General features: G+C 37.7%; 2 protein-coding genes across 6 annotated transcripts in view; both read right to left on the bottom strand.

Annotated features, from left to right (window-relative positions):
- tiam1b (TIAM Rac1 associated GEF 1b) overlaps positions 1 to 23792 on the bottom strand; it is a 94885-nt gene extending 71093 nt beyond the window's left edge. Inside the window, exon 1 of one of the 2 annotated variants that reach the window (XM_077206974.1) lies at positions 23658 to 23792. The gene's annotated coding sequence lies outside the window, so the exon portion shown is untranslated. The remainder of the gene's footprint in view (positions 1 to 23657) is intronic. The other variant, XM_077206977.1, reaches the window with a different exon arrangement.
- Positions 23793 to 24679: 887 nt separating this feature from the next.
- Positions 24680 to 25853, bottom strand: part of scaf4b (SR-related CTD-associated factor 4b) — a 38134-nt gene continuing 36960 nt past the window's right edge. For all 4 annotated transcript variants that reach the window (XM_077207005.1, XM_077207007.1, XM_077207008.1 and 1 more), the window contains one exon: positions 24680 to 25805. In XM_077207005.1, coding sequence (XP_077063120.1) covers positions 25333 to 25805 — 473 coding nt within the window. In that variant the 3' untranslated portion in view covers positions 24680 to 25332. The remainder of the gene's footprint in view (positions 25806 to 25853) is intronic.

Below are 25853 nucleotides of genomic sequence, written 5' to 3'. Positions count from 1 at the left end.
AGTCACAATGCAATACATCTATAAAAAGGTTCCATTTCATCATGCATATTTTTTCTTTTGATTTTATGACAAAAATATGAGCCAGACATGTTTCTGGCTCTAGGTTTTGCAATATTCACCCCTCATGACCCCATTAAATCTTAGTGCTGGCTTCCACAAAAAAAACATCTATTATATGCCACAACAATACCCAACAGAAGAGGTTAACTCTTAAATATTTGGACAGAACATCATGCTTATGTCTGTGTGAAGATAGAGGTGTGATTGGTGGGAAGGCAGCAGAGTTGTTGTCATAGCACCAGAGCAGTAGGAGGAGAGAGACACAGACGTCAATGATGACGACCCTAGCCCAATTCATTTTCAACACACACACACACATACGCACACACACTCACGCACACACCTACCTTGTGTAGGTATTCTGGGCCGCCAGGCAGTGGCCACAGTGTTTGGGAGAAGTGATCATGTGATCTGCTTTGCATACACAGCAGCGCAGACGCCCGGGGCAGATTGAGACGGTGCAGAGACTGATATAACCCTGCGACAGAGCGTCTCACACAGATGAACTGGACTGTGCGCAGCTCAGAAGCGCAACAGCCCGTCTAGACAATTGTGATTAAACTGACTAAAATAAGAACCACAACATTGCGGTTAGTCTGACAGCATATCAAGTGACTAACAACGCCAGCCAAGGTTATGACCCCTAATCTGGACAAACTCCACAGTTGGAGACTTGCTCCCAAATAAAACATAGTGCGAGACAGAGAGAGAGAGAGAGAGAGAGAGAGAGAGAGAGAGAGAGAGAGAGAGAGAGAGAGAGAGAGAGAGAGAGAGAGAGAGAGAGAGAGAGAGAGAGAGAGAGAGAGGAGGAGCAATAAGGAAAGGAAGAAAGAAATACAGTCTTTTGCATCCTTACTGTAACTTATTAAATACATAATATTAAATAAAATAATTATATTAACCATCATGTACAAATTGTATATAAAAAATTATAATGGCATAATTAATAATAAATGAAAATAAATGTAAAAGTTTTAATTGCATAGTTAATTAAAAACAAACATTTAAAAATATATTGTTTTAATTTAAATAAAAATTACATTAACATTAAATAAAAAAATACTAATATATAATTTTTGCAATAAAAATGAATAATTACATAGTTAATATTAAATGAAATGTAAAAGTTTTAATTCCATAATGAATTAAAAACAAACATTTAAAATTTTTAATTACTTTTTTTTTTAAATGTAAAAATCAGAATTAACAAAAAATAATAAAAACAATTAACATTAAATAAAAAAATACTAATATATAGTTTACATTAAAATTTTATGTTTATATTTAAATAAATAAATAACTTTCACCAAACTGTCAACGACTTTAACCTTTCAAACAACTTGCAGTTGCAAACAAAAATGAACCAATAATAATCACGGCACACTTTTCACGATCAAATCAAATCCTGATTGATAAAATCAAGCCCTACCCTACATTTCTAAATATTGTGTTTCACATGATATCATGAGTGAATGTTTTTCGATGTTCAACGAGCCGAAAAGACACATCAGCTTTAACAAGAGGAGTCAGTGTTGTTTTTGTCAAGACAGAGACAGACGTGACATGACAGCAGGAACAGGAACAGTGTTCGGGTGAATGATAAAACATCAGCTGCATCCTCTCATATTCTGCTTCAAATGGTTCAATATGGGATTCAGTGATCCACTATACAGGCATTCATGATACTTCAGATCCTCAGGCCATTTTAATATGGAAATGTTGGGATATATGTGAAATAATCATTTTTATAATATCAGAATTGGAACTGACCTCTGTGACCCAATTCCATGCGTGACGGACAGAAAGTCACATTGCTGAAGGAGATATTCAGCTTAATGATTCTGTCTTATCAAAACTAACAAGTGATTTGCATGCTGGAGACATAAATAACACACTATTTGACACAATTTACGTAACTAAAAACAGTGATAGACAACATCTCCATGGAATACTTGATTCCGATTGGTCAATCATGGCATTCTGCAGTAAAATATTTCTGATATTAATGATTGACACCCATGACACTTTAAAACTAACTGCTCATTTGGGAAACCAATATTTCACACAAAGTTACACTACACTACTGTTAAAAAAAAAAACATGTTTTTAATTCAGCAAGGATGCATTAAGTTGATCAGAAGTGGCAATAAAAACATTTATAATGTTACAAAAAATCCTAGCCTATTTCAAATAAATGCTGTACCATTGAACTCTCTATTTTTTAAATTTTCTGAAAAGAAACCCACATTTTTTAAAGATGGTATCCACAAAAATATGAAGCAGCACAACTGTTTTCAACACTGATAACAATCAGAAATGTTTCTTGAGCAGCAAATCATCATATTAGTATGATTTCTGAAGGATCTGTGCAATAATGTACAGTTTAACAGTCATTGTTGAAAAACAGACTCAACAAGCGAAGGTTGGATTCAGTGTTCCTAAATGATTTTTTATATAAATAAAATAATTTCACTTATATTTTAGTTTGTTTTACAGCAGTGACTATCCAACCCTAATGCGTTTAACTAAATATTTATTCCACAACAAAAAGGAATGAATACAACTAATTCACTAAAAATACTATGCAAGCTGGATTTCACACATTCTGGAATCTCAACAAGTACATGTTGGATTTTCTGCACTGCATGGGATGCTATAGCAGATATTAGCATAAACTGTCTTTTTCTACTGCTAGTTTTCTCTATGAGATAAGAAAGTTAGCTAAACTGTCAATTTGTCAGTTAGCTACCTGAATAACAATAACTACTTCCAAAAGTTAAGAAATTCTGCCTTCGGAGAATGAATTCAAAGGTAGGAGGGCATAAAGACACGCCCGAATCCAATGTTAGCCTCACTTCCTGTCTCCTGAGAGACCTTCATCTAAAGGATATTTGAAGGCAACATAGATGTATCCTTCGCTGCCTTTGATATCCCACAATCCTGTGCGTTCCATTCTGTGACAGTTGAGCTAGATAATAAGTATGGCGTCTGAAAGCTGCAATTAGTGGTCAGTTTTTGTGTAAATGTATGTTTTTGACCAACTTTTTCCACTTTTAATGTCATTTTCAAGCAATAAATTACTATTCTAATCATTAAATATGTGCTTAGTTATCACCAGAGCTTGCTTTTTTTTTTTGTAGATCATTACACGACTTCAGTAGTTTCGTGAGGTTCCTTCTTGCGCAAATGCTGTTTAGTGGCAAAAGATTCAAAAGTATCTCTAAGACATGAAACGTTAGCAGAACAAATTTCTGTGTGAATTGTTCGTAGAACCATTTTAAGGTAAATGAATTGTTTGATTGTGCTTCAATATTTAATATAATAAATAATGCAAAAATGTTTTTATGAATGTCTAACAGCAATTATAATGTGAAATGAAATGTTAACAATACAGTATGAAATTGAGCACTATTAGCTAAATGCTCTTTCTTATGATTTATTGCTAGACCTTAACAAATCAAACAGATCAGCTAATCACTCCTAATATCAGCAAACCACGATAAAAAAGGACAAGCAAACACGATGTCCTCCTTCAAACTGAGACGACACGTGTCGCTTTCAATTACGGTCAGGGACTTTACCCTCCCCATCTGTCATGTTTGCGTTAGTCCGCCACAGAGGAATTCAATGAAGCATCCCCATCAGAGACACAGAAAAACATCACTGTTCCCACAGAGAAGCTGTTTTACATCTCAACTCGTTCTCCAGTGTCTGCTGTTCATGAATCCACAATATTTCAACAATGACCCAAGAGAGAGGCTTAAGCCGAACGCTAAAGCTAGCAGCCTAACTGGGATTTTCATTTGAAATCGTCGACACGCCAGCTGCAAGGAAATGCACTCAAATTTGCTCACAGCTCTTTGGAATCATGCTCGAAGGCAATACATATTCATAACACTGAAAACAATGGCCTGGCTTTGCATAAATGTACACAGAAACATGACGTGACTTGGGAATCACATTTTTGTCTGATTGTAAAACATGACAGATGAGAAATACTGCAGCTCTCATGTCACCGCAAGTGTTGTTTGGTTTTTATGATTTATAAGTCTAGTCTTATCAAGTAATCCTGTGATAAGTTCATGGCGCCATTCTGTGAAGGCACATTTTTTTATTAACCAGCAGATGAAAATTATGATTTCAAACTTGATTTGTTGAACAATTCCGAGTAATCATAAGCTATATGTTTCCATTCAATTTTGCAAATTTAATAACTTATGAACTGTATTGGAATATCACATAAAACATTGGGTAGTAAACCAGCGTTTCCATCCCATGGGTTTAAGAGAACAATATCATCACTTCCTTGAAAATTGGTGCACAATATCGGAATTAAAAATGGAAGTTGCTGCAATTGAGGAAGAAACTGTGTCTCTTTTTCCCCACATCATAACTGTCTCGCCTCTCAAAACGCGCGGATGAAACGCTGTCATGTTATCTTGCGTTCGGATGCTGATGTTTGGGAACAGAATCATGCGAGACGTTTCTGGGAGGGAATTAAACCGAATCATTCTGATGACAGACTTTGGCTCAGGCATTTCACAATGATCAAACCAACATTTGAGATGCTGTGATGCGATTGATCCAATCACATCCACAGTTGGGGAAAAGTCATTTGTTGCGCATCGAGGGATTTATTCGGTAAATGTGTTTCCATCGTAGTTTATGCACATGTACTTTATATTGGATAAAAAAGTATCCGGCTCAATTAAACACATACGTTTTTATGCACATTTTTTAGAAGTGTGCATCTTTCCATTCAGCATCTTTTATGTGATATCTTAAAATATGCATAAAAATAGGTGGATGGAAACACAGCTTTTAATGCCTGTTAAATAATTGGTGTGGAAAGTGCCAAAATTCAACACTTAGCATACCCTAACTCTGGCTATGAATAATAGCAATAGTTAATTATTAATGAACATTCTGAGCGCAGCAGTTAAACATAAGTGCACATGGCGCAGGTTTGAGTCCAGCCTGTGACTTTTCCCAAACATTTCTTATCACTTTCTGCTATATCTGTCTGTTTAAAACTGGTAAAAAAAAAAGTAAGAGAATGTTAAAAGTACCTGTAGTCAATAGTCAACCATAATACAGCCGGGTCCATGAAGAAAACATAAGCATTTATAAATGTGGTGATTTGTTCTAAAGCTACCATTCAAAAGTTGTGGGTAAGAAAGAATGACATTTTTCCATGAAATTTAATGAAATTAATTCCAGGTTTAGAGTCTAAACAATATTTGTGTCTGTTACGATAGTCACTGAGTCATATTATGCGATTTTGACTCCTATATTCTTGTCGTCATTGAGAAAAAAAAAGTCACACTCCAAATTGCTTCCTGTCAAATTTTCGCTTGCCGCCTTTAACGAGGTGTGTGATGTCATCGAGAAGGCGGAACTGTCGACTGAACAAACAAACGTGAGCGTAAACAAACAATGGTACTAAAAGCTGCGTGTTTTGCACTGGATGTCTTGTCGTCAGAAAAGCCCTAAAAAAAAAGAAAACCTTACAGTGGACACAGTCCTAGATTGCACGAAGAGGACAGTATGAAATCCTCCAAAGAGAACTTGTTAAATATAGTTTTTTATTTTTAGCCAGAGGTAAAAATAAAAGTAGCCGACTCACCGGGTTACTAAAAACACCTCTGCTATTGTTTATCTTTTTTTCACTGTGTCATAGTCCCTCGAGGAAACATCATAAAGGCAGGGGCTCTATGAATCTTTCCTCATTGCACCAATACTATCATCTCTCTTTCGTTTCAGCATGTTTGAAAGCTGTGTTCGGAAGAGCTTCTGTGCTCCTATTGGTCAGTGTTACAGATGTGACGGAAACTGATGTGGAAGACCGAAACAAATGAGGCATGCTAGCTTTTCTGTCGTTACGTTGCGAAGCATCACAGATGCGGCGTCGGTTGTCGTTAACTATGACACATTAAACAAGATAAAACGATCGATTCTTGAGTCCCGACGCCCATTGATGTTTGGTGCCCACGACCACCCACGTCAAATGGATCGTGCCAAAATCGGCTAAAATCGTGTAGTCTGAATCGGCATAATACCTCTGTTCAGCAAGGATGCATTAAATCAACCAAAAGTGACAGTAAAGACATTGTAAAGTTACAAAAGATTTATTTTCAAATAAATGCTGTTCTTTTTAACTTTCTATTAATCAAAGAATCCTGAAAAAATGGAAATCACGGTTTCCACAAAAATATTAATTAAACAAAACTGAGAATGTTTCTTGTGCAGGAAATCAGCACATTACAATAAAATAAAAAGTGTCTTTTAATAGTTTTTGTCCTAACCAGCCGCAACGGCGACACGTGATGATTCTATTTTAGAAACGGTTTTTATATTTGCCACGTCAGGGCTGCAACAATGACATACACAAAGTATGACAATGATTATCTAAGGTACTGTTTGTGTGTTAAAAGCATCTAACGTGAGTTTGAATATCATTTTAGTGGCCTTTCTAGCAGTATTGAAAGTGACAATGGATAGTTCACCTCAGATCTTAAAAGCAAACTAAAAGAAACAAGAATGTTCAAACTGTCAACTCAATGTGAACAAACAAGTGTATATTCTATGATAAAGACTGTTTCAGCCACTCAGTATGTATTTTAATTTCTTTTCCATTTTGTTGCAAATGCAGCACACTTGACTCTGCCCACATGCTCTTCTGATTGGTTGTGATTTTTGCCGCACCTCGTAGTTGCATTGCGATTGGTTAGGACATGGCCCGAAATCTCATAGTGTCTGCGTAGGTACTACATTTGAATTTACTTTGCGACCGTTAAGAAAGTGTCCTCTATAGTGTAAATATGGGTAGTAAAAATGAAGTTCGAATGTATTACATCTGCCATGTTGTTACTGTCACGTGATCAACCAACATCACTTGCATCGCTTCACTGCCATTCATAAATCCTCTCCCATGGCCTCATGGGATAGTAGCGCGTCCATCGAATGTGCGCTTCAGAATTTTGCCGGAAGTAGGCCGAGAAGGTCATCCGGCTTTTGGCCTACAGTTTTTTGCATACAATATAGTAAGGAAGTATTCGATTTTGGATGCAGAATGATTTCTGAAAGATCATGTGACACTGAAGACTATAATGATAGTGAAAATTAAAATGCCCCTATTTTGCTATTTTAAAGTTTCCTAATGTTGTTTCAGAGTCTCCTACAACAGGTGTACATGCATAAAAGGTAAAAAAACTGTTTAATTTTCTCATAATATACATTTGCACATCACCACATTTTCAATGATTCTCAAACGACTCGTCAGATGAATCAATCTCTCTAAATCCCTCCTTTCCACGAGCTACTCTGCTCTGATTGGCCAGACAGTTCAGTCTGTTGTGATTGGTTTACCGCGTACAGCACGCGCGTCGAAAACAAAAACGCTCATTGCCATAACAACGTCCGCTCTGTGTGTCCTGAGGCTTCCTACACCCGTAAACTAAACACAGTAATGAACAATGACGTCGATTTTACCATATCAATGCGAGCATGATGATAAAACATTTGGAGAACTAGTTATTCAACCGAACCTCCATCGCAAGGACAACTCGAGCAGGAAGCTTCTCAGTGATACACTACTTAGTTTGAGGTAAATTATGAGATGTTGGAACTGTAATTCCTTAGCATCAGCATTAACAAGTGCATGTCCATCAACAAACTGATTATTTTACTTTTAATCATTTATTTACAGAGTATTTTTCTAATATATTGCGGTGAACACGTGGAAACTGTATCAATAACAGTGCATGTATGCAATGTATACATTAGCCGAGCTCTACCGTGAATGACTGATCTAACATAAACGTTGGTAAAACAAATCTTACTTCATGCTTAATCTTTCAGTTTTAGATAATAGTGGCCCACAACTGATTAGCAGAAGTATTTCAGTAAGACAGTGATAACATGAGTTAGCCAGTTAGGAGGAGACCTACACAATATAAAACTCAAAACTAAGTATTTTGAACACCATCTTTCAGGTGCAAGCGGTTTTGCGAATCCTGCATTGAACTCCGAGATTTGATAAGCAGACTTCAGTAAAATAAAGGGAACACAGCAAAAGTTTAGGATTATGCTGCTGTGATATCGTGGTAAATAGGGGTGTGATGGTTATTATATAACCGTGAGACCGACGGTTATAGTTGAACACCGTCATTAGAACTCTATAACCGCCAAAAACGTGTTATTAAAATATTTTTTTACAAACATTTTTTTTTATCATAGAGAATGTTTAAATACTAATATCAGCTTACGAGGGAAACGGAGGCGGAGATAGTGGTGGTCCTTCTGCTACTGCTGGAGATGATTCGGGAGAAATCTCTACCTCTTTACCGATCAGAGCGCTGACACGGAGTATAGCCTTGTTTATACTCGATGCGTCCGTTTCTTTTACTGTCTATGGTCCGCACAAGCGCGAAGGTGCGCGCGGCAAAAATGACGCGTTGGGTGCGCAAGACCCCTTTTCGCATAGCTGTGTGCACAGCCTTTTTTTTTGTAACAGCGCGCGCGCTGCCGCATCCGAGGATGAACGACTTCAAGCCGAATCTGGCCGAGCATGTATGTCTCACCGCACCGGCACCCTTGCGCGTCTAAATTGCAGTTCATTGCAAAGATTTTTTTGGTAAGGTTTTGTTTACTGTGTGTGATTTATTTAAAACAAAGCACGTTCATTGTAAAGTTTTTTTTTTGTTAAGGATTTGTTTACTGTGTGTGATAAATTTAATGGAAAGCACATTCACTTCTAGTCGTCTTGCTGTTCATTTTAAATAAAAGTAGAGCAAGTAGATCAGTGTCTGCTCCTTTATTCAAACTAAGTTGTCCTATAATAACCATAGACTGTGATAATAACAGACGAACGTCGCACCCCCCCCCCCCTCCCCCGTCTTGAAGTCATGACGAAACGGCTTATGACTCGTTTGAAGAACGATTCATTTCATTGACTCAGAGTCGAGTCTTAATTTTGAAAGACAATAACTTTATATACGGTGCACTTTTAGATTTAAAACTTTGCAGAATGTTTTCATTCACTTAGAGCTGTTACACACTACATGAAAGGTCTTTTTTAAAAATCCATAATAGGGGCACTTTAAAATGTATTCATATAGAAAACAGTAATTCTAAATTATAATAATAATATTTCACAATATTACTGTTTTTACGGTATTTTACACAGAATTTTTATATCAGGTGGTCCCTGGATTGGCTAAGAGTCTGAAAAGGTTGAAAGGATGACTAGGATGTTCCACAAACCCTGGATTGAACCTGTAGGATTCTTATATTAGGAAACATCAGCTGCTGAATATGTACTTTCAATATACAAATTCTAGTACAAATCCCTAATAAATACCAGGCATGTTGGCTTAGTAGGATCTGATCTTCCCTCTTTCACTCTCTGGTAAATGAGCATGGAGTAGAAGACGTGTACCGGCCGTACCTCAGTTAAATTAGGGCTTAAGAAGAAAAAGAAATATTTATTAAAGTCCTGCTAGGCTCGATCTGAAACAACAAAGAGTCAGGATCAGTAATGTAGACCAGATGAAAGGGATTGGCAGGAGCACACTGGAGATCATTAGTGAAGATCCCCAGCAGACTCCATCTCATCTCCTTCTTCTCCTTCTCTCCAATATACATCAAACGAGTCTGTCGCTATGAATGCAAACCAGCCAGAACATGTCATGTAAACGCTCAGTTACGAGGATATGTTGGCATGAGGCGGGCTGATCTTCTGCCATAATCATGATTGCACACATTTGATTTTCTCCAGGGCAGGGGGCATTCCTGCGAGTCATATGACTTTGTGCTGCATTACTGCACGCTAATTACTCCACAGTGTGGTGGGACAAAGGTGAACTTGTTCTGATGAGGGGTTTTGAGGTCTTGCATGTCTGTTGAGGCTATGGGATGACATTTTTTGTGTTTTAAAAGGAACAGTTGACCCAAAAATGTAAATTCTGTCATGCCAAAACTGGATGTTTTTGAAGTGGTCTTTTTGAAGACATGGTCACTCCCAACTATCTCCAAGTTTTAAGACTATTCCTCAAAATATTTTGTGTTGCATGGAGAAGATAACAGCAGGGTTAGAAAATAATGATTTTTGGGTGAATTATTCCTTGAATATAGTTTTGTAAAATTAATAAGCGTCTTTGTTTTGCGAGGAAAAGGGGAAATCAAACTGTCCCACAAAAGCAATGATGCATTTACACATTTGTGCCAAATGCTTATCGCAATCCCACCGACAATCTTTGTGCTTTATTTTTATTAAGTGTGAACACGGCCAGAGTTGAACTGAGGGACAGTCAATGTCCTTCCGCTCAGGCCATCCAGAAAACACATGCACCTCAACAGCTGATTTAGCAAAATCACTCATTCCCTCAAAAGAACAATTGTCAATGTGCTGATTTAAGAGGAAAAATCTGTGCAATGTATATAAAAAAGATAAAACTATGTGAAAGCATCAGGGTCATTCTCAGGAAACTCCTGTTTGTGTTCTTTATGTGTGTCCCTGTGACTTCCATCTGATATAATTCATGACATATTAAAATATGTGTAAAGCAAAATATGAATATAAATATTATTCATTTAATTGTTAATATGATATTCAAATGTCATTCTTTCACTGCCTGTGAAATGTTTTCAGTGTTTGAGCATTTCTAAAACATTTTTTTGAATATATATATATATATATATATATATATATATATATATTATATATCTAATTAAATAAATTAATAGGTTTGGGGTTGGTAAGCCATTTTTTAAAGCTTTTGAAAAAAGCTCACTAAGGCTGCATTTATTTGATACAAATACAGTAAAAATAGAAATATTGAGAAATATTATTACAATTTGATATAGGTATTTTCTATGTGAATATATAGTCAAATGTAATTTATTCCAGTGATCAAAGCTGAATTTTCAGCATCATTACTCCAGTCTTCAGTGTCACATGGTCCTTCAGAAATCATTCTAATATGCAGATTTGCTGCTTGAGAAGAATTATTAATATAATTATATAATTATCAATGTTGAAAACAGTTGGACTGCTTCATATTTTTGTGTAAACCGATTCATTTTTTTAAAATAAAATTCTTTGATAAATAATAGAAAAACAGAACAGTGTTCATTTGGATTTTTTCATTTATTTAATGCATCCATGTAAAAGTATATAAAAGTAAATAAAAGTATATTTTCTGTATTTAAAAAAACGTGATTGATCCGAAAGAAGGTTGAAGATTGACTGATCCAGGGAAAATAATTCCAGTTATAGCCAGTTCACACCAAGAACAATGAGAGTTTCATTTCAATGGGAGCATCTGCGATCTGAAACACAATCACATCAAGCTGACAATAACGTGTGCTTGTGTATTTACTCCTGTATCAGATCTCAGATAAGGCTGGATATGCTAAGCTCGTAGCTACACCGTGACATTTCTCCTCAGCAGCTGTCCTCTGTCATGATAAAGTTACGAGGATCATTTATCTCCTGCATAATTAACAGCATTGATAGATGGCCCTGGTTTATAAGTTTCCTCTGAATGTCTGGGCTAACAGACCCACTTTCAGTTTCCCCATCAGCCGTAGTGCCATTATAATGGAGGCAGGGAATGCTGAGTCATTCCCGGTGTCAGAGCCATGAGCTGGAGTCACCCCTCCAGACGATTCATCCTTCATATTTATCAGGATTAGAACCCATCCATGTGAATCCGAGACCCCGCATGTGCAGACGTGCGTGTAAAGTCAAGTCAAATTAATTTATAAAGTGCTTTTAACAATATAGATTGTTTTACAGCTGCTTTACAGTGACGATAGGAAATTAAAGTAACAGAGATTGTTTTGGCTTTACAGCAGCTCTAGAATAAAGTTATTGTCCAGCTAAAATTAGTTTTGATTGATTGACTTCCGTTGTAAAGACCATTAGTTATTAACTTAGGGGGCCGCTTACACGACACCGTTCTAACAGAAAACCCTTAATGCACTCCGGCCGCCCATCCGCACAACAACAGTGCCTGGCTATTTTGCCTGGCTAACTATTTTGACAATGTTTTGTCAGTACAGAGGTAAAGGGAAGGCGAAAGGGAGAGACTATGACACTTCAGGACTGCGTGTCTCTGGCTCAGCAGCCATCCTCTCCTTCCCAGCATCCATTACTGGCAAAAATAAAGATACATGGTCAATTATGCAAAGCTAACTTCACATCTGTCCTTTCTTTGACTAGAGTGCATGGAGATGAATGCTTCAAAACATCAATCAAACCAATTGAAAACAGATCAGAACCAATCAGAGGTGCAAGTGCAGAGAAAGCAGCCAATCAGGTGGGGTCTCACATTCACGGTAAACTAAAGCCTGCTGTATATGGAACCATACTGTAGACTCAGTGAAATATGAGCGCAGGTGAATTGTAATACATATTTCACGTGTTGTGTTGTGTTGCTGCACAGACAGAAACACAATGAGTAAAAGCATCTAAGTGGGTCATCTTAAACCCCAAGTATCTAGGACAAACCAACGAGGCATGAGGACTGGTGAGAGTCCAAATCCACATAGTTCACAACGTCCAGAATAACAGCTCACAAACCAGAAAAGCAGACTCACAACGAGAAGAAGATGAAGTGGAGGCGGTTTAAGTAGTGACTAAACAATATATCAGACAATATTTTTTTGTAAGTGTGCTCTGATTGATCGGCCGATAATCTTTTTATATAGTTTGATTGGTGGTCACCATAAAGGTCGCATTAAAAGCCGATCAGATGCTAAAAAAACTGTTTTTCTATGCGCAGCTAAAAATGCTTCATTACATTGTCCAGTCTTGGGGCTATTTGAGGCCTTCTATTTTTCATGCATTATTATTTATTTTGGTGATCATTACGGTGATCGATATCAGCCAATTGCTTGTAGTTATCAGAGATCAGCCCAAAAAATCCTGATCAGAGCACCCTTCATTTTTTGATTATCGCATTGGTTGATCAAAATAACTGCATTTATGTATAAAGTATTAATGTGAGTATTATGTTGTGTTTTGTGTTAGTTGCATTCCCGTGTGTTTGTTTTATGTGCTTCAGTTCAGTTTAATTAATAATAGGCCTAATAATAATTTGTTACATTTATATGGCGCTTTTCTAGAATCTCAAGGAGCTTTTACTTATGGAGGGAGGGGAATCTCCTCAAGCACCACCGAGTTTAGTCTTAATTAAGTCTTCCTAGTTAAGTCTCCTCATTTACTGATTACGTTCAGCTGTCTGTCTTTCAGTTCCCTGTGTATTTATACTCCCTGGGCCTTTCTCTTTCTCTTTCTCGCTCTTGTCCGTACTTGTGTCCTTGTGAAACGTCATCTTTTGTGGCCCAAGTACTGTCCCAATACACAAGTTTGCATTTTGGCAAGAACGGTTAAAATTCCCCGAAGTGTTCTTGACACGCCCATTTTACTGAGGATGCATCGGATGGTAACTTGTGTGAACTTGACGGCAGAAATATCCCAGCATTCATTTCGGCTAGTGGATTTTTTAAAATATCGGTATCGGCCGATACGTTTTTCTGATTGGCCGATGTGTTGGAAGCGGGATTTTTATTTTGACGGTGCTGCAGACTTTTATTTTGACGGCCGACGCTGAGAACACCACACCTGAGAAGAGAACGGCAGCGCCTGAATCTGATCACACAGCGCTCACTCACATTCTCCGTCTCTCTGTCAGTCATATCTAATACTATGTTAGACAGAACCAGTGGCTACAGAACTGGTAATCAAAGAAAGTAAATAGTATGTGAAAAAGTAATGCGTTTGTTTTTATATTATTTGTAACCGAAAAGCCAAACAATCAGGCTAAAATACTTTCTCATTTACCGTCAACATTCAGCAAATGCGCATCTAGGGCTGCACAATTAATCGAATTTCTAATCGCGATTACGATTACGGATGCCACGATTACGTAATCGTTCAAAGCCGCGATTACAAAAGAAAATCCACTGTGCGTGTGTGTGTTTAGAGCATAATTATGTTATGAGAGGCGAATCACGACTACTTCAGAAAACCCAGCACAATATGACATACCAGGCAGTGACGTAAGTATACGCTGAAATAAAAAGTCTTTCACCTCAGAAAAACGGACTTTAATGTCCTGTCAGCCGTTATACTGTGCTCGTAGCGCGCACTCTTCAATTGCATGCGCAAATGCGGCGGCGCGCGCTGTGTATCGCTTCACTGTATAAAGTGCAAAAGAAACTACGAGCATGCAACGTCGTTACAATGTAAATTATTAAGTCACGAAATAAGAGTAAAATACCAATAAATCACGTGTTAGCTGAGAAGGATTTGCATGCAGGTATGATTTTCATTCTATTCACCAGGAGCTGTTTCATTAACAGTTGTTGTTAGTATATTGTGTATTTATCATGGTAACTGTAGTTTCCATAACCCAAAACTGCAACTTTATTTTCACTTTGTGTTATTTTTTATATTATTAAATGACTATGGTGGCTCATATCAACATTGTATTAACAAAACTAGTTTGGGACTGCTATTTAACTGCTTTAGCATAGTCCTAATGTTTTTCTAGTCTTTACTATGAGTCATTCTTACAATTTATGTGTATGTTAAGTAAAGGGCAAGTTATGTGTATGACTAGTAAAAATTTAAATCAATATACATTAAGTTTTAAGTTCTGACATGGCTGTCTGTAACTACATGCATAAAATAACCAAACTTAAAGGCAAGAATATTTTGAACTACTAGCTGTGCCACATTAAAAGGCAACACTGATAATTCTCATATTGATGTGATTACAATTTTTGTGTAAACATGTATTATAATATGCCTATATATATTCAATGTAAATTGTGATAATCGTAATTAATAATCGCAATTACAATTTCAAGGGAATAATCGGCAATTATGATTTTTGTCATAATCGTGCAGCTCTATGCGCATCTACATCATTTAAACAAATCTCTGAATATCTAATAAACATTTAATTTCACAAACCTTGCAGATTTAATCGAATCCAACTGTGATATCTTGTGAAGTGTGCATTTGTAGCCTGCATAAACATGTTCCTGCGAGTGACGGTCCGTGCGAAGTGAGTAAATGCAAACAAAAGATCAGCTTCGCAGGAGAAGCGATCGAAAAACTTTAAATCCTTCATTTTAAAATATGCTGTGCTATATCCAGTTGCCCACTGTATCATATTCATGTCGTTTTCACTGTGTGCTGTATGTTAAATTAGAGTTACCTTGTCAAAAGTCAAAGTAAAAAAAATATGATTATCAGTGCGCATGAAATTACCATTTTGCTGAGTGGCGTTACAGTGTTTACTTCCTTTTTATTCACATATTTTTAAACAATTACTTCATTTGTAAAAAATACTGTAATAGGATTGCAGATTCAAGAAGTTGCCATCTAAAGTATAGGGCCTAAGCATGTTTATTTTTAAATATTTATTAAATTTATCTAATTTATTAAGTATTGATTTATATAAAGTGTATATATATATATATATATATGCATATGTATTATATGTGTGTGTATGTGTGTATATATATATATATATATATATATATGTTTGATATATACATATAAATATCGGCTTTATATCGGCCATCGGCCACCCTGCTCTCTAAGATATTGGCATCGGCATCGGCCATCAAAAAACCCATATCGGTCGACCACTAATTTCGGCATTCGAGGAAGGAGCGGGAAGCAGAGAGAGGCAGGTCAGTAAGTAGTTTTTCTACAATTTCGTACGCTATTTCATCACTAAATTCACTTCTGAGAACATTTGATGCAAGAAATCAACTTTGTAGATATCAAATACTGGCATTTTTACGAAAATTTATGGCGAATCGAAAATGTGCTCAAACGTTTTCGGAAGTGAGAATCTCCATAAGCACCTGCGGGTGTAACGTTAGCTAGTAAGCCAACCAGCCCACAGACTCATCTAGTGATGCACGATATATCGGCCGCCGATATAATATCGGCCGATATCGTCAATATTTTACACATCGGTATCGTTCCGATGTCAAAATAGGGCCGATGTGAACAGGCCGATAATCATTCCTGTGTATTTGATGTGTGTGTGTAGGCTTATGTGGGCCCGGCAGGGATGTTTGTTTTTATAAGAGCGCATACATTACACACATAATGTGCTGAAGCAGGTGCTGGAGGCGTAAGTTATGACACTCTGCCTTGTTCTGACCGACCATCAAAGTATTGTCGCGCTGGAGTTACGGGGTTATGATGTAGCAATTAAATCACCTCAGACACACATGTAAGTTACATGTTTCACAGTGATTGCTTTTGTTAGATTACTGAATAATGGCATACTCTCGGGGGAAAATGATGGTGAAAATGATCAAGGTAAGAATGACACACGACACGGGTGCATAAAAAAGATAATCTTTAAAATCCAGTAATAGCTAGCGGTAGCCTTTAGCTAGCGATGCTACTTCACAAACTAGACACAAACACGTTTCGAGCGATAATCAACAACGTATCTAGTAACAAGCGCTGCATTAGAGCAGGCTTGTAGGATATCTTAATTCACAGCCCGTTAGGCTACATGTAGGCTACAACTGAAATAAAATGCTAGCTCTCGCCTGTCAATGACAGTCCACTGACTGAAAACTACGCGAGTTGGTCAGTTGGAGCCGCAACGACACACCCATTATACACCAGCAGCAGGAATGTAGTGATTTAAAGCCTACCTTTTGTTGAACCCTGGTTAAAATCCATGTCAAACAACCGACGAGAAAGCAAATCCATTACAATGCGGAACTACTAACTGTCAGATAACGTTACATTACTTTAGGGACACCTAATCTGTAGCCCTGCCTTAGCTCTGAAGCTCTGTGACTGTCTATGACGTCAATATTGCAATGCTGGAAGTGTGTGAGAGAGAGAGAGAGAGAGAGAGAGAGAGAGAGAGAGGCGCGGGCGCGATCGAACAGTGGAAACAAAAACATACTCCGTCATTTTGTTCATACAGGACATTCCAACTATATGCTCACTACTTCAACTTCTTGTTTATACATGTGAAGCCATTTTTATCATAGTGAGTCTAATAGAGTTAATATAGATTACATTTTAAGTGTTATCATAACATTGTGCTATAAAATAGAAGTTAAGGTCTTTTGCCTGAGTAGGACAGTACTGTACTTTAAAGTTTTGAACTGTTGTACAATGTTCACAGAATACAGTGACTTGGTCTCAAGTGAGTTAGATGTTTATTGAGATTACTCAGGGTTGGCTTATTCATAGTGTGAATTCAGGACACACTTGTATCCTTTATAAAAATGTATTTTTATTTATTTTTTCTTCTGAAAATCTGATGACATATTTTGCACACAGGTAAACGTGCCCAATATCAGTCATTTCTGAAAATAAATTACAAAAGTAAAAAAAAAAGTGTTTTGGAAAATAGCTCTTTATTTGATTATCATAAAAATGTGTTTTCTATACAGAGATATCAACATCGGTAAATATCGGTATCGTCCATAAACAGCAATATTAATATCGGTTATCGGTATCGGCCACAATTTTCACATCGGTGCATCACTAGACTCATCGTCTCAAACTGTCAACAGCGTCCTGTGTGCTCGTCACCTTGCAAGTTCATTCTTCCAAGAACAACTAGCAAGAGTTCTACCCAAGAACACAAGAACCACCATGCTCGACTGTAGGCAAGACACAATTTTCTTGGTACTCCTCACCAGGGCATCGCCACACATGCTGGACACCATCTGAGCCAAACAAGTTCATCTTAGTCTCATCAGACCACAGGACATTGTTCCAGTAATTCATGCTCTTGGATAGGTCGCTTTCAGCAAACTGTTTGCAGGCTTTCTTGTGAGCCAGCTTCAGAAGAGGCTTCCTTCTGGGACGATGGCCATGCAAACCGACTTATTGGAGTGTGTGGCGTGTGGTCTGAGCACTGACCTTCCGCTTCTGCAACCTCTAAAGCAATGCTGGCACGATCATGCGTCTGATTTTTGAAGCCAGCTTCTGCACCTGACGCACAGCACGAGGGCTCAACTTCTTTGATTGACCCTTGCGAGGTCTGTTACGGGTGGAACCCATCTTTGAAAACCTCTGTTTGACCCTGGCCTGTTACTGTATCTCAGTTTCAGGGTGTTACAATCTTCTTATAGCCTAGGCCATCTTTGTGGAGAGCAACAATTCTAATTCTCAAATCCTTAGAGAGTTCTTTGCCATGAGGTGCCATGTTGAACATCCAGTGGTCAGTATGAACGAATTGTACTCAAAGCACAAATTTTAACTGCTCTAATACAAGATACACAAATTTATGGTCCTGCAAAAAATAAGGACACACAGATTTGAAATAAGTGTGGAGACAGACAGCCATAAGATAATTCAATAACAATCTTTCAGGGCTGGGTTTTGTGCACTGCATGACATGTCCAAAACCATTCATCAGAGAGACGGACATATGTCCAAGCATGGGAAACCCAACACATCTCAAACAAAGATAATCTGATTACACAACATATATTTAGTTAAAACAACCCAAAATGATAAAATAAGCAGACATTATTATATGTACGAGAAGGAAGTAATCTCTTGTTCTCCACGGAAGATGCAAATAACACTCACAAGACAACTCTGGCCATAAGCCTGTGATTAAAGCAATATAGATGAGTTACGCACAAAGAGCCATTTGAAACAACAAAATCATTCGGCAGTGTGTTTATCCCACTCAAGTGGGCATGTTGTCTGGACTCCCTCCATGCAAAGCTGCAAGTATATCAAATTAATTTAAGCCTGGACTCAAGCCAGTGTTTAACCTCAGAAATTATTGCTTAATTTTCTGAGCAAACACAACTCCACAAATGAGTCACCGATAACAATGATTGATGACGATAAAGTTAAACGCACAAATACAAAGTTGTCATGAAACTCTAGGTGGCGCAGGCTCATAAGTCCTTAACTCAATCTGCTTGCAATCACTTCATTCTCTTTAGGGGACAGCTGATTGGTTCCCGCTGTATTGGTAGCCAGTGAGCTCACTGCTCAGCATTCAAATTCTTGCCTATTGTTTGTGGCGCACATTCAAAAACCCTCCACCTTCCCTAGCTCCACCTGTATAGATCTGCTACAGGGTTTAATTCATGTATGCTTGTACAGCATACCTCAAGTCTTTTAGATTTTCTGCTCTCTTTTCTCCTTTAATGCAAATGTACTGGATTATTTTGCCATTTTATTCTTTGCCAGAGGAAAAATCGCAAGTCTGTACATTTAACTAAGTAATAGCACTCTAATCCATAACTTTAAGCAATAATAATAATTATTCTATCCTTAGCAAACCTCACAAACCAACACAACTTAGTATCCATACAGAGATTAACATTTCTTAAGAGATTAAAGACTTTGTTGTACGTGATAAATCAGAAGTAAAACATCTAAAAAAAAATCAACAATACTCTTAATTCAGAACGTAAATACTAAAAAAACAAAAGTACGATTAAACTCTGAATAATTCTCGCTACTCCCTCAGAATTGTTTTCTTGACATGGAGTCAGAAACAACGTTTGCGGTGGGTGAATCCCGCTGCTCTTATTATAAACAAACACAAAACCAACTGTCTCAGCAAAAACAGTGCTCCATTTATTCAGGGCCATTTCTGGTGTGAATGAACAATTCTGTGGACGTGGGTATGATATGAATAATTCACGTCGGGAAGATTTAAAATATGCATATTAGAAGCCCTAACACTTGGCATGTTTCATCACGGCACAAAACAAATGTCAAGATCTGTACAATCACCCCTGCTATTAAAACACAAATCACACAACAGGCAAACACAAACATTGTGTAGATAAAGAAGATCCACGGTGGCTGGAACATGACAACGGTGACAGACATAGCCTAAATGTAAAAGATTGTGAACTCCAAATTACCTTATAAAGCACAGGTGAAAAACTTAAAGGCCCTTTTTAGCATGTAAAATAAAATATGCATGAGTCTTGAGCTAATAGTAAATGAGTACTGATTATAGAGCTGATGGTTTCAGCATATCGCTGATTGGTGCATATCAATGCATTCCAACGCTTTTCATCTCTCATTCTCAATCTTCTAACATCAGAGATCATATCTGCAGTCGGAAAAAGATTTCCTCTGGAGCAGAGCCTGTTTAACTCAGAAATGAACCTGAGAGAGAGAGAGAGAGAGAGAGAGAGCGAGAGAGAGAGAGAGAGAGAGAGAGAGAGAGAGAGAGAGAGAGAGAGAGAGAGAGAGAGAGAGAGAGATCCAGTGTTCTCTTTCTACCCAAGAGACACATCAAGCTACAACTGAACGATCTTTAACTAAACACTCTCTGTTCTCCACCGACCTCATGTACTGTTCAAACGCTCTAGGGTTTCATGTCCTGCTTGGGACTTTGTCTCCATTTTAATGGAGTATATTTTTGACTGTCTTGTGTCTATGCTAAATTTATATATACAAATATATTGGTCAATCACTGGATGTTGGAGATAACCCAATAGATCTTAGAGCCATATTTAGTTTTTGACAGGAATGAAAATGAGGCTGTGGGGGATGTTCAAAGGATTATACTGTTGTTAAACAACAATACGATTGTTCGGCTGATGAAACATCTTTCCAAAAGTCTTTCAGTAGACAAAAACTCCATAAAAACAGTCATGAAAGTTGTGAGTTTTGAACGTGATGTGATCAAGGACGTTTACACTGTGCTAGGAGGTAAGTGTCCCTCACAGCTTCCATTTCATCTGCTTAAAATTCAATATGGCATCTACCCTGATTAAAGGTACAGTAAGCAATTTCTGAGAAACGCTGTTGAAAATGGATCAGACCGAGCAGCACAACACAATTGTAGCCAATCAGCAATAGGGGGCGTGTCCACTCATAAAAGAGGGAGTGAGCCAATGACCAAAGGGGGCATGTTCACTCAAGATGGGGGAGGAGAGAGAGTGAGCCAATCAGCAGTAGGGGGCTTGTCCACTCATGATTGGGATAGGGGAGTGAGCCAATCAAGAGTAGGGGGCGTGTCCACTCATGATTGGGGGAGGTGAGTGAGCAAGAGGGAGATATTTCACAGGGTATCTGCACACCTTTTAAAGTCAAATTTAAGGCTTTTTAAGACCTGAAGAAATCAAAATGAATACCTTACATTAGGGGTGCGCAATATTGACAAAAATGTCAATATTTTCAAAGTTTTGTTGATAATTAGATGATATTTATAGTGTTTGTGTACTGGTACCATGGCTGGTTTAGGCCTGTTGTTGACAGCTGACTCACGAAGATATATATATTTTTCATATTCTACGCGGTGGTCAGTTCACAGCAGTGAAAGAAATTAACATTTTTTATTAAAGGACAATATTTGCAACCTTAAATTGAGTTCCAGGGGCATTTTCACCCATATATGGACTTTTTTTTTTTACTTAGAGGTATGCATCACCTTTTATGTCAAAGTCTAACATTCAAATTAAATTATATTAGAATAATAACACAATACCACTGTTACCAGTTAAATTAAATCATTAAATCAAAATCCATCTTTGCAGTGCAGAGGAGACACAGAAGCATCATCAGAACTGGCATTAATATATTTACACTCCATTTACAATTGCATAAATAAAGCTATGAGATATTCAATTCTTTAAATTCTTCAATTCTTAATTCAATATTTAAATATGAACTGATTTCTAATTGTAAAATTTTAATTACAGGGTACTTTAAATGTGAAACTAAACCCGCCAGTAGGCGGCGGCAAGTCTCAGGGAGTCATTCATTCAACCGATTTGTTCAAACGGCTGATTCATTCAGGAAGTGCAAGTGATTGGTCATTGAATCGTTAAAATGATTCATTCAAAACGCGGATTTCAGTCAAGAAATCATCGCTGTCTTTTGCATTAAGACTCTGCTACGGTTTCATTTTGAAATTCTCGTCAGTGAAATAAAGGGAAAACAAACAATATTGACAGTATTGTTTATAAAATGTAACTCACAATGTTAATTTAAGGTAATTGTTATATAAAATAAATATCATATTTGCTATTGTGCACAGGAAAACAGCCCTATTGCTGATGTAATATTGTAATATTGTATGATAACAACATATGATAAAATACAAAAACTTTATACGTCTATTAGGGAAAATACCTATAACTGCACTGACACATCACAGTGAAAGCAAGCATGAGAGACAATGCGATGTCAGCTGCCATAGAAGGAAGCCATATTTAGAGACCAGAATATCATATAATTTGTGTTTGGAGTCTTTTGACTTAAACAAGTAAGCAACTTGCTGACTTGGCTTTGTGACTTGGCAGAAAGCAACCACCTAGCAACTACCCAGAAGACCTTAGCAACCCCTTACAACACCCTACTATCATGCTTTTGAAGACTGAAATGTCATTACAGACGTATCTCTACTATAATTCTATGCATTGTTTATGCATTCAATCATTTAACAGAAATGCACCAAAAACATACATATTTAACGAGGGACGATCTAGTGCATGTCAGCATGTGGCACATATTCTGAGCATCAATGCACCAGATGCTAGACAGCAGGGGTCAGACCTTCACAAACACCAAGAGAAGCCACGTTTATTCTAGAGGAAAACCTCCAAAGACACACAAGCACTGATGGATTGTCACGGTTGTGTTTTAAAATCAGCAGTACAGTGAGCTCTGGGCTGAAAGGACAGGGTCACAGGAGAGCTTATGCCCTTGGCATTGACTGAGCATCCTGCAGATGAATTCATAACACGAGCACCAACATCTGATGCATCTCTAACGCATCTGTTTGACTGACTGCAGAAAATAAAACTCATAACCCATAATTAACAGCATCCCAGAACACAGAACGTTCCTGTAATGTTACCATATGGTTCTGGTTTGGTTATTTTTGGGAAACAACTCCTAACGTTTTGACAAGTATAAATTAACATAAAACCCAGCAAGTAGTTTTTGACAACCTAATAAAAACCTTCTGTAAAGGTTATTTCAGGCTTTGTTTTTCGGAAGGCAAAAACAAATGTTGTCAGAACTCTAATAAAAACAGAGCGTTTCGTAAAGGTTCGTTTGACTTAAAACCATAAACTAATGTTCCCAGAACATACTCCATACAGTGAAAAAAATGTTGGAACCATAATGGAGAAATTATAAATTCTCAAAAGGATCAAATAAGATGTTACTGGATGGGTAAAGTGAAAGTTTGAAGATTCTTAATTTGTTATGTTCCACAAGGGCATCTGAGATACTCTGACTGTATGCCTAGTTATTGTAGGTTAATATGTTGTAAATTCCCATTAGGATCCGGTTAGGGTTGCTTTCAATTCAAAATTTCCGTAAGAAATTGCTGACCAGGGCGGGAACCAAAAACGGTTAGAGGAGAATCACTGAAAGCAACCTAAAGGCGGCTTTCGGGACATTTTTATGGGCATTCATGCAGTCTAGATAAACACAATTACAGCGAGTCAATTAACATTTCGCGGCCAGCACGTGGGGTATCTAGTGATGCCGCAGTCACGCGCATCACCGTTTATCGCCTCAATGCAATTCCACACAAAATAATGCCATTCATTTACAAATTTGAAGTATTATGTGTACATACCTGTCATCATTCCGTATGGTATTCTGTGTGTGTGGTGACTGGCGGTGATGCGAGACATCATGGCATCCAGCGCGTCTCTCCTGTCAAGCACACGCGCTTCTAGTGTTTAGCTCGCGGCTGAAGGGAGGAGCGCGCGCTGTAACCGTGGAACACCAGAGCTTACCGTTGCGCGCGCACACACTTGTTGGTACAGTGTGTACGTGTATGTGTGTGTGATTGTGTGTTTAATTAATACTAGAACAAATAATAATTCGGTTACACTTTATTTTAAGGTGTCCTAGTTACACTGTAATTATACAAATACTGAGTAATAATAACTAACTATATGTAGCCTACTTATAGGATTGGGTTTGGTTTAAGGTTAGTTGCATCATGTAATTATGCGATTCTAACATATGTAGCATGACACTGTAAAATAGAGTGTTACTAATAATTCTTCTCAATGGATGTACATTTTTTAATTATTATTTAATTAATTATGGGTTTTATATTTTATGCAATTACAAACATAATATTCATAAAACAACGAAATAGTAATAATATATGATAATAATATTAATAATAAATAATTTATTCTATATACAATATATTAATAATAATATATTATTATTATAACAATATTATAGTTTTTATTGCAATTTAAAAGAGCTAAAATCTTTATCAGCACTGAAGTGAAATATTTTCTCATAACATCAAATTAACCATATTTATATAAAATTGAGAAATATTAAATATATGTCCCGAAATCTTCTGGAATAATTCAACTGTAAACTTTTTCGTTTCACAATTACCTGAATGTTTTCATTTTAATCACCATGCAAATTAATAACTGAAATGTAGTTAATATATAATGTTCACTGACAGGTGTGTTGGGAAATACATTTTAACACTTTACCAGACTGACAGGGGTCAGGTCTGAGTCTTGACTATTGGCGCCCTCTTCTGAGATCACTGTAAAACTTCACGTAAAGTCTTTGCACAAAAACAAATAAACAAACAAACAATAAAAACGAACAAGTCAGTTTACATAACCACAACTTTTACTCGTGTTCCTTTTAGCATGTTAATATAAACCATTAAGACAGGAAAAGAAACCAAGAATGATTGGTAAAAAAATAGCTTCGTAAAATTAAACCGCCAAAGATGATGCTCTACCGCCGACAAGAGTATAACCTACAGCCGTAATGATTACACAACACAGTACTTACACTATTCTTCCTCGCTGAAAGGCTACAGAAGCTTTAAACTAAATATTTCCTCCAAATATACACAACGGAAGCTGGACTGAACATTTTCCAGAGATGGTTTCTTCATATACAACTATCGTGAAGTGTGCAAAACTGGACTATTTACATGAAACACTTTACACTAGACCTCTAATGTTAGTCTATGGTAGTGAGTGTAACGTCTTAAATATTTTACATGAAGCGACAAAGTGCAAACGGGAATTTCATAATATGTGATTTCTTGTTCTGTCTCGCCTATTCAAACGAATATAACGACATGTAGAAAGGTGAGCACCATCACTGGTATTCGGAGACGTGAACTTTAGAAACTGTCTGTTAATTCCATGTGTTCTCCGTATTCCCGTTCCAGTCAACAGGACGCAGAGTCCCGTTTCCCGCAGTCCATTCGGAGCTGAAGCCATTGGCCCCTAAAAAAAAAAGCACCCAACTCAGTTCCCAAAGCGACTTCTTCCACGAGGGCCGCCCCTGCCCCACCCACCCCGATGAAATGGTGGCTCGTTTCCAAATCTGTCCGGCCAGTGCGGTTCCTCTCCCCTAGGACCCATGGGGGGCCTGTGAGGGGGGAAATCGTGTCTTGGGGGGAAATCGTGTCTTGGAGGGCCCATCATGGGCATCCGGAAACGGCCCACAGGGGGTTCACCAAACATTGGGTTGGGGCCCCTGGGGGGCATCATCTGAGGGGGCATATTTTGAGGGGGGCGGATGGGATGAGGCCCGTTATTGGGGAAATGCGGCATGAATGGTGGGCGGAGCCCCACAGGGGGATGTGGTGGTAGGGGTCCCGGTCTGGACCCCAAAATCCCCGTAAGAGGTGGCGGGCTGAGCGCTTGAGCTCCTGTCGGGTCCACGTGACTCCTGGGACCCTCAAGAGTGTCTTCTGAAGGTTCTTTGGTTGGGCTTTCTGATATTACAAAAGAAAAAAAACGACACTAGCTTTAGGATATTAATG

This window comes from Siphateles boraxobius, unplaced genomic scaffold (genome assembly GCF_051911475.1).
Source record: "Siphateles boraxobius isolate OS27281-9 unplaced genomic scaffold, OSU_SipBor_1 6, whole genome shotgun sequence".
NCBI lineage: Eukaryota > Metazoa > Chordata > Actinopteri > Cypriniformes > Leuciscidae > Siphateles > Siphateles boraxobius.
Note: the sequence above shows the minus strand (reverse complement) of the source record. Positions and strands in the feature narration are given on the sequence as shown.